Raw genomic sequence first — 13,653 nt, 5'->3', positions numbered from 1 at the left:
AATATAATATACATCAACATAGAATATATACATCAACATAATTTAGGCAATCAAATATCTATAAAAGCATGGATATATAATACATATTAACATAATTTAGGCAATCAAATAGCTATTGATGGAAGCAGCTTCACTCTTCAAGAATGAGCAGCTTCTCGGACCAGAGGTGGCAGCGGAATTGGAAAACGCAGATGCAGTTGGAGGTGCACGGAAGGTGTTTGATGAAAATTCAAAATTGTTTGATGAAATGCCACAAAGAACAGCACATTTTGGGTTTTTCTGGTTTTGGACTTTTGAAAACTAGATTGCAGGGGTGTATTTGGTTTTTATGATTTGTTTTCACTTGTATAATCATTCAAAAGTGTTTGGAACCAGAATCCCCTAGGTTTTGCCAATCCAAATTGGAAATCTAACTTTGAAATTATGAAAACAGCAAGCAAAAGGCTATTTGCACCCGAAAATGTGGCTGGAAATGGTGCTTTCTGAAGTGAAATTGATCAACAGTGAGTCTATGGCAGAACTAATGGTTCAAGCAACTTTATATGCTTAAATTGAAGGGATTCAAACTGTCAAACAGCAAGGAAAACTGCCATAGTAAAATAGGATAGGTCCACTTCCTATATTGAAACAATGCTACGGTAGGAAGATGTAATTTGGTGAAATGGTGCAAAAGTGACCAAAGGAACAGTAAAGATGAACTTTAATGCACCAAATATATGTATAGAAACAACCAAACTGTGCCAAAATCTACTGAATCACAATATGACTTGTTGAGTTCCAAATTTCAAGCAAAAATGGGAAGTCAAACTATGATTTTGCAGATTTAATGAAAATGGACCAAGGCAACAGTTGAAACAAGTTTCAAATGGTGAAATACACTTGCACAAATGTTTAAACTGCACTGAAATAGGCAGAGTCACCAAAACACAGTTGAAATCGCTAAAAGTGCAAAAAAATGAACTAAAACTGTTGCAGAATTGAGAAAGCAGTGGATTCAAAGCTGGATAGTTCAATTAAAGACTCAAAGAATGCCTAAAAACACTACATCTAACTACAGATAAACAGCTAGAAGAATTGAAGCACCTAATACCAAACAAAGACTATAAGCACGGTGCAAAAAGCTTGGGAAAAACTGTGACAACACTGGTTTAGAGAATTTTGAATCAACTCAATTATGCTTTTGACAAATCAGTGGTTAATCTGAGTTTGTACAACTTGAAACATGTTTAGAAACTTCAAACAAACTTGCACCAAGATTTAGAGACACAAAATCTGGTCAGAAACAATTTGCACAATATGAACCGAGAATTATATTTTAATGCAGAATTTGAAACCAGATTGTGATGAACTCAACCACTAATTTTGCTATTCTGTGATGAATATGAGTTAGAATTACTTTAGACACAGTTGAAATCACTAGGCAAACTTGGACAAAGCTTGAAAACCATCAAATTTGGACGAAAATAAGATGATATCAAATTAATCCAGAAATGATGTTTTATGCAGATTTTGCTACTGGAATCAATATTTGCAATGCTAATTGGCTCAAATGATCAAAGCTGGACATGATGCCATTGCTTTATATGATAAACATAGAGCTAGCAACTGCTCAGGACACACTTAAAACGAAAATGAAAGGTAGAACAGAATCAAATACATGATGACAGAGTTAAAAAAACTGCACAACAGGACATGACCGTGACATAACTGGAAAATGAAAAATAAAAGTTGAATTGAACTCAAACAATGGAAATGCATCGATTAAAATGATGAAGAAACACTTAAGGAACAGTGAACGAAAACAATTATCCACTCAAACACGAAATCAAATCAAAAAAAAAAACAAAGAAACAGTGAAACAGTGAAAACAAGAACAACACAATACGCAAATGAAGAAAGTGAGGGAAAGATAAACTTTTAAATAAGAACAGACACGGCCACTCATTTTTGGGTTTGAAAGCACACTTTTGAATACCAACATGATAAACATTGCAGTTTAACAAAACACACAATCACAAAGCATGATAAACACTCAACTGACAGTTCAACCAACTTGATTTGATTATTTTAATTGTGTTTAAAATCTGAAATGAGTTATAAACAACTTCCAATTCAAAATCACCACTCCACTTCCATTTTAACTCAAAAAGTGATGGTGTAAAGACCAAATCTGCATATAAGCTAAGATATGACCAATTCAACAGTACTATCAACTTTAGAACACCAATTTAAGCTTGTTCAAGCTTTCCAATACCATAAAAACAGCAAAATTCGAAAATCACCCCTGCCATAGCCAATTTATGCAGCAAATTACACCATTATAACACCAAAATCAGATTTCCAGACAAGCAAAGGTTGGACAACAATTTAATTGACTCAAGAATGTGTAACTGTACTAAACTAAGCTACAATTAAAAGGCTTAGCATGACCAAACTCAGAATGAAAAATTCAAAGAAGTTGACCAAGGTGAAAAGCTACAATTAAATTCTGAAACAGTGAAATGGTAAGGATTTTTAGCAACCAAGCTATGCATATTGCATTCCATTGCTTATTATGGTTGGCTACACCTTAAGCAACCTTCAACAACACTAAAAAATGTTGTACAAAGCTTCGGAATCAAAGGAAAATAACTGAAACAGATTTAACAATTTGAAACCAGAATAAAAATTCTACAACAGCGTTAAAACAAAAATGAAATCAGAGTTGAAAATGAGTGCTTCAGCTTGTATCACCAAGGCTAGAACAAGTTCTCATTGCTTTTTTTGGTAGATATATAACTTTTCTAGCACCTTAAACTCACACAAACCGAACTAAGCATAGTTGAACACATTAGTAATAATTAACAAAGCTAACACTACATCAACAAATGCACATGACTAAGACAAAACTGAAACTGAAAAGATAAAGCTACAAATGACACAAACAAAGAAGAATGAGAATGACAATTATAGCAGAAGATAGAAAGTAAGGAAAGAATTATGTATATTATGGAAAAGGTTGAACAGAGATCCAGTTGAGACTTAATTTGATTCCTTGGCAACTGGTGGTTGAAAAAAGTGCAAGCTTTTTGGATGGGTGTTGTGATAGTCTTCTTCAAAGAGGCCATTTGGGGTGGAAGAGTGGGGAAGAAGGTCTAGAGGTTATAGATAAGATCAATATGCAACAAAGAGCACACAAGAGAGAAGAATGAGAGAGATATAAGGCAAGATTTGTGTGTATGAATTTAATTGAGGTTACCATATTTATAGGGTGGGCTTCTACTTCCAAATAGGCTCATTAACATTCACTTCTATCATTGAGGTGGTGCAATCACGACATCTATATTGCAATAATGGGTAGTTCCTCTACTCACTCTTTCCTTATTTCAGATGTGGGACTATTATGGAAGCCAATTTCAGGGGGAAACAGTGAATAACTTTGACAGAAAGTTATTTTGGAAAGGTTGAATGGTAGGGTTACTTAACAAGTAACCTCTCCTACTATATGCTCATTGTGTAGTGTTATTCAGTTTTGTGAGTTATTTTAAGTTTAGGTTTAGGGAAAAAGGCTCATTCCCATCAAGGCTATAGTATTTTAGATAGATAAATCAATAGCAAACTAAAACAGCATCAACTAAAGTTTCTATGCTCAAATTGCACAATTTATTTCCCATCAAGGCTATCATCAAAATAGACAACTCATACATGCTCAAATTGCAAACTTTACAATCCAAATTCAATTATGATTGACTCTCAGTTCATAAGGCAATTAACATAACACAATGAGCATGGCAAACACAACATAATGAACTTTTTCTACTTGTAAATGATAATTGTTGGACACTTGAGTGCAGCCCTTTTGCAACCAGCTTTAACCTACTATGTTGGAACCTTCCACACCTTCTGTGACTCAGCCTCTTATCGAAACCCTAAAACCTTGTAGAATAATGGACAAGTTACATTACCAAAACGTAACACCAACAAATATTAATTATCAAACACCCTCTTACGAAGAATAAGGGCTCAACACATGCAGGTTCAATAAGAAACCTACTTACCTTGACGGCAGGGGAAGTAACGCAACACAAAACCTCCACCGCAGGGATTGTCCACACCCTCCCTCCAACATAGCCTCCTCCACAGCGGCACAAAAGGCATCAACTAAGCCTCTACCGTAGAATAGCCGTCAACGAAAACCCCTAACCAAGATGACAGAAACGCACCACCCAACCTCTCGTAGCGACAACACCAAACCAGCTCCAAGCCTCCCCTCACCACCACCAACCGAAGAAGGAAGCCAATGTTGATTGGGAGCAAAGGACAAACAATTTTCTCGGACTCAAATGGATTGGGGAATGAAGAAAGGGAGTAGTGTTCGAAGAAAGAAATTTCAGGTAAAGGGAGAAAGGAAGACTTGCGCGAAAACAATTTGGGACAATGGGAGAGGGAAATCCCAAATTCGCATTTCATTAAGTCGATGCTTATACCGACGGTCATAAGCCTTCGGTATTATCACTCAGCCATTATCGACGGTCACAATCCTTCGGTAATTACCACCTCACATGCCCTTCGGTAAAGCCTTCGGTAAATCGATATTACTGACGGTCCAAAAGGCCTTCGGTATTTATCCTTCGGTAATTACTGCATTTCTTGTAGTGTAGGGGAAGTAGTTTTAAATATTTCTCATAACAATCTTCTGGGAGAAATACAATTTCATACTTTTATGAATGATTCCTATGGGGAAAATTTGGGGTTATGTGGACTTCCTCCACCTTCATTGATTTGAATTTGGATTTTATTTGAAATATTGTTTATTATATTTACTTTCTATTTTCCAAAAGGTCATTATTTCCTAATTGAAAAATACACATTTAATAAGTATTATTTTTCATTTCCACTTATTTTAATAATATCTTCATATTAATCTAACAAAATTTATTTAAAGATATGTAATTAAATTATAAATATGAATTACCAATATCCTTCTCTTTTTTTTCTCTGTCCTTATCCACTACAAAAATTTACAATTTTAGTAGGGGTTATTTTTAGTGTTACCGGGGGTTTTAACCCCCGGAAAATGCAATTCCCGCGGTTGTAAAAACCCCTGGGAAAAGCTGCGTCGGTAAAGAATTACCGGCGGTTTTTCCAAAACCGTCGAAATTTGCGGGGGTTTTGCGAAAACCGCCGGGAAAGGTAGGGGTTCTTTGAAAACCGCCGGGAATGACAAGGGTTTTGCAAAACTGAGTTTATAAACCTCTGATACTAACCGGGGTTCCAAAACCGCCGGAAATGTATATATATATTAATTTCTTTTAGTATTTTGATAAAATCTTCTTGGAGCCTGATTAACATCTTCTGTGATACTTTTATTGGGATTAGGTGTCGTAAGAATGAAACAATAGTGTCAGGATTGGTGCAACTGACCCAAATCGAATCTTTGATATCAATTAGCATTAAATTGGATTAGATTTGTCTACATTTGTCCTTATCAAACAATAACACTTACTCATTTTTAATTCATTCATTAATGCATGATAATCAGAGGCAAATGTAATCAACCACTTTTGTTTAGTTGATAAAAAAATATATGAAATAAAAAGAATTAGCTGACTTTTCAAAATTACTAATATATGAAAAAAAAAATAAACCACTTTAGTTGTCATGAAAAAAAAAATGAACCCATGAATATCAATAATAAAATCAAAAAAATGAAGACCCAGAACCATTTTTCTATCAGGGACAAACCAGCCTATAAAACAATCACCAAAATTGAGAAAATAATGTTAGTTACATTGTGATTCAACGTCCAAAAAGTTTATCAAAATAAAGATAACTAAAATTCTGATAAATAAAAATCAACTCATAACACTAGAACTGATTGACCAAGCTAAACATCAAAATCAACCAGCCAAGTAAGCAACTTTGAGATGAATTCTCTCTTTTTTCAATAGTAATTTCTACTTTTTTCTCACCTAAGTTCCCTAATTTCATTTCCATCATGTGTCTTTAAATGGTTAAATGGTACTCTAAACACCTGGTTCGTTAGGATCAGCAGGCTGCAATTCTTTAGTGGCATCATCATCTTCCTCATTCATCCTGCTATTAGACAAAGACTGACCTTCTTCATTGGACTCAGAATCACCATTAAAACACTCGAGAGATGACGAATTGGATGCATTCTCAAGTCAAACAGTTCCTTCTCAAGCAACCATAAACCATGTATAAGACAACATTCCCAATAATCTCTATTAAAACTTAAAAAAGATAAGTTGATATAAAGTCATTAACTAAATAAGAAAGCAGATGACCAATAAGAAAATTATTGATAAAAAATATGCAAAAGAATGCCTTAATGAAATATGCAAAAGAATGCCTTAATGAAATTATTGTTCTAAATTGTTAACCTACATTGTACAATTTTCCTTAATGAAATATGCGAACATCTAAAATCAGAGGTTGAGATTCCCTTTGAAGCAATCAAGAAAATATATCACTACTCAATAACTAGATATTAAAGTAAATATATTTTAAAAAATAGCAATTGATATAACCCAAATCCTGCACTAAATATATATATACATACATGGTTTGGTTCTTCACGTGCTCATCTAAAATTTAGAGGGATAGGAATCTTATATGCCATAAGATATGAAACATGCCAGACCAATTAAAAGCATGGAAGGTGTGGCCAATTGACACAGGTGCACGACTTAGGTGAAAAACATGCTAGACCAATTAAAATCAATAACTTTAATTGGATTAAAATAAATGAACAAAAGAATGCCTAAAGTATGGCAACATACAAAAGTAAACAAGGTCCAAGAAGGAATAACATTCTGCACTCTTAAAGCTATTTCATATCAGACACATGAATTAAAATAAATTTAAAGAATTATTTGTTAGAAATCACTCACCTGTTCTGGAAATGCACTCAAACCAAAATCTGAAATTTTAATATTTCCTTGTGAATCAAGTAAAAGATTTTCAGGCTGCAGCCGAAAAACAATACTAATTAGCATAAATCATGATAAATATGAAGACAGAATTCTAGAACCCATTCAACACAAACCTTTAAATCTCTATGATAAACACCTTTACTATGGTAATAATTTACACATCAATAAGTTGTTGGAAGTATCTTCTACAGTCAGCTTCGTTGAGACATGAAGAAAGCTTACCTACAACATTACTTTATTTATTAGCAACATCAATACTAAGAAAATTATTGATAAAAGTCACACTAAAAGCTTATAGCATAAATCCACCTTGAGCTACTCACAATTTTATCAAACAATTCACCGCCTATAATAAACTCCAATATGATATACATCTTAGTACGAATATCTAGAACCTGAAAAAAAGTCATATATCAAAGAATAATGAGTTGTGAGTATTGAGTGACGATAGCCAACAAGAGAGAAATATTAAAACACTTATCATAGAAAAAAATGTACACATTATGCACCTTCTTCTGTAACATTCCAGGGGCAAAAGTGTACCAAAAAACCAAGACAGATTCTGAAATGATTTTCCAATATTATTCCTCTCTCGATCTATTAATGAACGAAGATTTCTATAATTAAAGATTATGTGTAAAAAATCACCTACATTGAACATAATTAGCAATTGATAACAGTTTTGACTTACCACTTCCTGCTATGTCACTGTTGTTCCTTGTGGTCTTTATTTTCCTATAAAAATCACATATAACCACTCAAATCTTTGGTTACTTCTATTCAATTAGAATAGCCACAACAACACTCATTCATTTTAATAAATCCAAATATGTGAAATTACATGAAAAGGGAAAGGAAGGAACAATGTCTGCATTGCACGTATCATTGGAAGTTTGATTAAAAATAAGAGCACAAGATTAGCATTATTGTACAAATAGCATATAAAGGGGAGTTTGTGATGTGTTATTGAACGTGATAATGTATCACTGTGCTAGTTTTGTGTTTGTATTATAAATTTAACGTGATTTTCTACTTTTGTTATTAAAAATCGTGCTAGATTTCCATATATATATGTATGGCATTTGGGAACTTGTTTAGGTTCTTCCTCTAAGAACAAAAAATGCTAAAGGTGGAGCCAAATGAGTTGTGATGAACTAGTAATCCACAAACATATATATGAAAAAACCAGAAACCTACTACTAAGCAACTGTTACTCACTCATGATACTGATTGGTAATAAAAGTCTACCCCAATATCAGGTTTTAGGTTGAGTGGCCCTTTTATTTAAAGTATCTAATCTCTTATACACAGTGCAGTTTACGAGAGTTTTCATAAGAGGGAATAATAGCTTATTTTCACTGCAAAAAATAGGTTAAACATTTGAATAAAATAATAAGATGAACCAAACAAATAGTTTCTTTTGGCTTGAATAATCATGAAAATTAATTCAAGATACCAAAGAGCTCTTAAGGTGAAATTTAAACCCAAAGATATATGGTATGGATCTTTATTAGAATCAAGTTGTTAGAAAAAGGAAAAAAGCTTTGCCTTCACTTCAGAGAAAGATACACAAACCTTCTGTCAATTTGAGAATGTCACGCAAACCAGGAGAGAGTGAATCAGGCAAAGCTTCCAATAATGGTGCTAGAAGTTGCAAGTCTAACCTGCTGAACGAAGTAGTTGCCAAATTTCAGGGTTAAATACATTTCCCATACCAAATATTTTCTTGCAGTAATCTATATCATGGAAATCTTAGCTAGCTTCACCTAGAACCTATTGTTTACCTGAGAAAGTAGTGGATCATGAATATATCGTTTCAACTTCATCGTATATTGGTATTTGTTGATGAACCTTGCTAGAATGCTCTGATAGAAACATTTTTTTCCGAAATCACCACCAATCAGACCCATTTGATTCATCAACCACATGTTCCTCCCACTCACAAGCACCGATCCCCAACCAATCAGCTTCCCAACACCCTTGGAACTCAAAACCCCTTTCGCAACCTTAATCCTCGCATCCCTAAAGGGAACCAATTCTCCCTGGAGAAGCCAACACATTTCTCCTTAGCCACGACGAAACAATCCGCCATCTTCCACACTGCGTACTCCTCCTGTTCCTTTAGATTGTGAATGTGAGGCCCACTAGTTTGACCTAGTGGTTGGATTGAAGTATTTTACACAAACTTACAGGTTCAAACCTTATACTGCATACCAAAAGAACATATTGAAGAGATAACATGAACATATCAGGGAGTATTTGAATTTGAGGGGTTGGAGACGGAAGTGATAAAAATCGCCTTCAGCAGAGTCCTCGACGCCTCGTCGCCTCAACCTTGCCGTCTCGACCTTGTCATCTCGACCTTGTCGTCTCGACCTCGCCGCCTCGACCTCGACGCTTAGCCCAAGCAGGGGAAGACACTCCACGAACACGAAGCAGGGGAGGATTATGGTGTGGGGAAAGGGTTTGGGGGAAAATTTGATGAATGTAGTGGGAAGAGATGCTCCACGAACACAAAGCAGGGAAGATTGTGGTGCGGGGATGGGGTTTTGGGAAAATTTTAATGAAGGCAGCGGGGAGGGAGGGAGAGAATTAGGGAACATTTAGGGAATTAGAAAGAAATAAAGTACAGAAGGGGAGGGAACAATAATATTTAGGGATTACCGGCGGTTTCACTAAATAACCGCCTGAAATATTCGGGGTTTTTAAAACCCCCATAAAATAACCTCTCCTAAAATTAAATATTTTTGTAGTGATCTTTCTTTTTTTCTCTATCCTTAACTATAACATGTTAAAATTGTAATAGAATCACCAAATTTTAAAACAAATAATATATTAAGTAACATCAAATATATTAAAATTTTATTTTGTAGAAGGTAATATTCACATTCAAGTTACTGCAAACCGTTCCCAAAAGCTTTTAACAATGACATGAACAATTATTTGAAAGATAATAATCCTAAGACAATGAAGAGCATATTTGCCATTAGTAAATATGAATTTTGTTTTGTTTTTGTACTGTTTTTTTCAACAATTCAACCATCATGTAAATGTGACTTAGACTTATTAAAACTCGTTTTGTTGTTCATTGTATTAAAAAGGAAATGTTCTCATATAATAAGTGAAATCATATTTAATTTACAAAATGTTTTGATATTATCTCAATAATTATATACATTTTTGGATAAAGTAGACTTTAGGGATATATAATTTTATATTATTTACTTAAACAGTAAAAGTATATTATTCATTCAATTGAATGTATATATTTAACAAATCTTCAACTAACTTTAAATTTTATCAAAAAAATCGTATATACTCAATGCAATAATATCCTTTAATTTATACAGTTGGATGATTAAAATGAAAAAAAAATATTTAACATATTCTTAATATATATGAAAAAAAAATTGTTATTTAATACATGATGAAGAAGGTACAATTTTTATTTAACATAATCACCATCAACAATTATTATTAAATATTCAATTGATGCTTACAAGTACAAATAAACTATATATCATGTGGCATATTAATTATGTATATAAATATAAATACATCAGCGAAGGAAGATTTAAGGGTCTTGGATCGTTGATCCTCGAAAAGCTGAGAAGATTGCATTTTTGACATAAATTCCCATGGCGAAGAACAAGAAGATGGCAACCAGCAACTTACGTAATTTGTTTTGCTTCACAACCAAACCATAAAGTGTTGTTGTGGGTAGCTTTTGGTTGACTGTTTCATGCATTTCCTTAGCTTTAGAAGTGGTAGGTTTGGCTCTATCTTCATCAACATTTTTATCATCTTCCTCTATTTTTCTCATTTCCTTTGTCTCAGAAACTGATTCACCTTTCTCTGGTTCTTTTGGTGTTGGTGCTTCTCTGGTTTCTCTTGCATATGTTTGGTTTACATAAGGTTGTGTTGGTGGCGTAATTTCAGTTATGTTTTTTGGAAGCCTTATGTAGAGAAGACCACCTTCTAACTTGGCTTTGATCCCGTTGATGCTAGAATGAGAAGGAATGGTGAATTCTTTGTTAATTCTACGCCATTTGTTCACACTTATCTGTTCTTCACCTCTCAGTTTTAGTCTACGGTTTGTGCCAATCTGAACCTTCAAATTCTCCTTTTTGAATCCTGCACATTATTCAAAAGTGTTCGAACATTTTTGTTTGAGAAAAATTCGAAGCAAGCATGCATGAAATTAAGTTAGAGGGAAAACCTTTAAGCGCAAGAATGAGCGTGTCGCTTTCTGCATCTTGAGCCCATTCGTAAGATGGTTCAAAATCTTCGTATTGTGCCATTGTTAAAGTAAGTTTTATCTCTTCTCTTATGGTTCATTTATACATCATCAGAAATTCGAGACATGTGCTTTCGTTTCTGTGAATTAACTTCCACGCTAGCTTCCTGGGTTTCTTTTCGTGTTCTTCAGGAAACATTTATACATGTCTGCAATTCCTCTCTTAGGGTTTTGAACTTATTCTTCCTTTGTCTGCTGTGCTAGTTATCATTCATATACGCAACGAAAAATATCTTCAATTAAGGGACCAAAAAGCAGGCTAAAAATTTGAATACTAACAAAAAATTTGAGTAATTCCAAATATTCTAGTGGAGAATATATAAGATTGTAGTGATGGATATTTTGAACAAAGAAAATTCATCAATAAGAAAATTCTCCCATTAAACAAAAATAAATGTTCAAATATTTGGTATAATAGATTATATAGCTTCAAACCAATGGATCTTCCAAAGTGTCAATACTCTACTGGCCTTCTTCTGAAATGCATAACCATTTTTATTTTAAAGTCACGAATATTTTGAAAAAAAAAATAGAAGGTAATTGTACAGCATGTAATAATTTTATTTTGAACCATTATTATATTGGAATCAAAGTTGTGATATTGATTCTAATATTAATTATTAGATCGAACGTTTATTATTAGGGTAAATGTTAAAATTGATAGTTAGAATTTAATTTCTTTTTATTTAAGAACGGGACAATTGATATATATCTTGTAACAATTTAATTATTGTGTATATTTTTCCACAAGTAGGATCTCTAAAGCCAAATAAATATATTTTTCCACCTATTGTGTATAACACACCATCACTACCATTACCTTTCACATATTGAAGTATCATTTTTGCAGTTCAAAAGATGATTTTCCTAGAGTCCATGAACCTATTAAGACTTATAACATGCATAATATGTTTGGTCTTATATTGTAATCAAATACATCAATTTGCAACTTCTTCATTGGACTATTTACTCCCTAAACGTCAATAACAAACACTAACGTCTACATGTTTTTTTTTTTTTTTACGATTTCATGGAACTTACAACTCTATCCACCATCTAGTCAATTGTTTCTTAACTTAATTTTTTCCTTTCAATTGACAATAATAACTACTTATAAATCATTTTCAAGTTTCAATAGACTCCACATCTACATTAGTTCTAAAAACCAATTACTTTTCATGCTTCTTTGATTATATATCCACTTACAATTAGAAAAACTTGAGTCCTTAATTCTCTTTCACACTTTTTCAATCTCATTTTTTAACAATATTACTAAATATGAGACACATTATTAAAATTGCAACTTGATAATTTTGATTATGTGAGATAACTTTTTAATCATGGGAAATTAATTGGAAACTATGATATAATTACTCTTATTTTTTACGGTGTTTGTTTCCCAACAACTACAATCTGATTTTTTTTTAGTTATGAATATTGTCAAAGTTGTGCACATCACAAAAAAAAAAATCGAAGATGAATGTTTAAATGCTTGTTTGATAGTTGAAAAATTCAGTCTGTAGATTCAATAATAGAATGTGAGTGAGATGCAAGAAAGAGGAATATTAATTTGATAGATGATTAATGAAAGGTTTAATCCTTTTCGACATCCCTATTTATGTACGAATGTCTCAGATGGGTCCTCGTTTTCTAAAGTGTATCAAAATGGTCCTTAATTTTCAAAATTGATATCAATTGAGTCCTTTCCGTTAAGTTGGCTAGACGACGTTAAAAAAATTGATGAGTGGATGCTGAGATGACGAACGAACGCTCATCCACAAGCGAACGAACGCTCGTCCACCAGCGAACGAACGCTCGTCGACCCCCGAACGAACGGTCGTCCAGTGTGGAACGAACGGTCGTCCAGCAGTAAGAGGTCGACGAGCGTTCGTTCGCTGGTGGACGAGCGTTCGTTCGCTGGTGGACGAGCTTTCGTTCGCTGGTGGACGAGCATTCGTTCGTCATCTTAGCATCCACTCATCAATTTTTTTAACGCCGTCCAGCCAACTTAACGGAAAGGACTCAATTGATATCAATTTTGAAAATTAAGGACCATTTTGATACACTTTAGAAGACGAGGACCCATATGAGACATTCGTACATAAATAGGGATGTCGAAAAGGATTAAACTAGGCATTTGAGTGCACAAATTTTAAATATAAGAACTATAAATTAAGCCTCGTCAGTTTGAAAGAGAAAGAGGTAACTGAGAGGCATTTCCCCTGTTACGCACATGGAATGGCCAACGACACGACACACGTCTTTTCAGACCATGTGACTCAAATCGAACATCCGATAAAATTTCGAACCCGTGGCCGTGGGTGGTGGAAGCCATCAAACTTTTCATCTACAGATAACAAAATTTATTTAGATCTGTTATTACACGCAATGAGATCTGGTTTCTCCTACAAGCTTTATTAT

General features: G+C 33.7%; 2 protein-coding genes across 11 annotated transcripts; both read right to left on the bottom strand.

Moving 5' to 3' along the window:
- Nucleotides 1-5,710: 5,710 nt before the first annotated feature.
- LOC128195918 (uncharacterized) lies at nucleotides 5,711-9,525 on the bottom strand. Of its 10 annotated transcripts, none has more exons than XR_008247813.1 (9): nucleotides 9,150-9,525; nucleotides 8,720-9,054; nucleotides 8,511-8,602; nucleotides 7,627-7,670; nucleotides 7,445-7,497; nucleotides 7,259-7,330; nucleotides 7,049-7,157; nucleotides 6,894-6,968; nucleotides 5,711-6,175 (listed from the first exon to the last, which is right to left on the bottom strand). XR_008247813.1 is itself a non-coding variant. In XM_052874879.1 (2 exons), exons 1-2 carry the CDS (start codon nucleotides 8,993-8,995, stop codon nucleotides 8,555-8,557), a joined length of 324 nt encoding a protein of 107 aa, XP_052730839.1. In that variant the 5' UTR covers nucleotides 8,996-9,525; the 3' UTR covers nucleotides 8,510-8,554. The 10 variants fall into 10 exon arrangements, 2 of the variants coding, with proteins under 2 accessions (XP_052730839.1, XP_052730840.1); XR_008247815.1 differs by having other exon boundaries at nucleotides 8,720-9,048; XR_008247809.1 differs by having other exon boundaries at nucleotides 7,445-7,532; nucleotides 8,720-9,525.
- An 875-nt stretch (nucleotides 9,526-10,400) lies between these two features.
- Nucleotides 10,401-11,254, bottom strand: LOC108324423 (inactive protein RESTRICTED TEV MOVEMENT 2). Its single transcript, XM_017557371.2, has 2 exons — nucleotides 11,155-11,254; nucleotides 10,401-11,069 (listed from the first exon to the last, which is right to left on the bottom strand). The coding sequence occupies exons 1-2, from the start codon at nucleotides 11,234-11,236 to the stop codon at nucleotides 10,510-10,512; spliced, it is 642 nt and encodes a 213-aa protein (XP_017412860.1). The 5' UTR covers nucleotides 11,237-11,254; the 3' UTR covers nucleotides 10,401-10,509.
- Between the last annotated feature and the right edge of the window lie 2,399 nt (nucleotides 11,255-13,653).

Source organism: Vigna angularis, chromosome 3 (assembly GCF_016808095.1).
Source record: "Vigna angularis cultivar LongXiaoDou No.4 chromosome 3, ASM1680809v1, whole genome shotgun sequence".
Lineage (NCBI taxonomy): Eukaryota > Viridiplantae > Streptophyta > Magnoliopsida > Fabales > Fabaceae > Vigna > Vigna angularis.
Note: the sequence above shows the minus strand (reverse complement) of the source record. Positions and strands in the feature narration are given on the sequence as shown.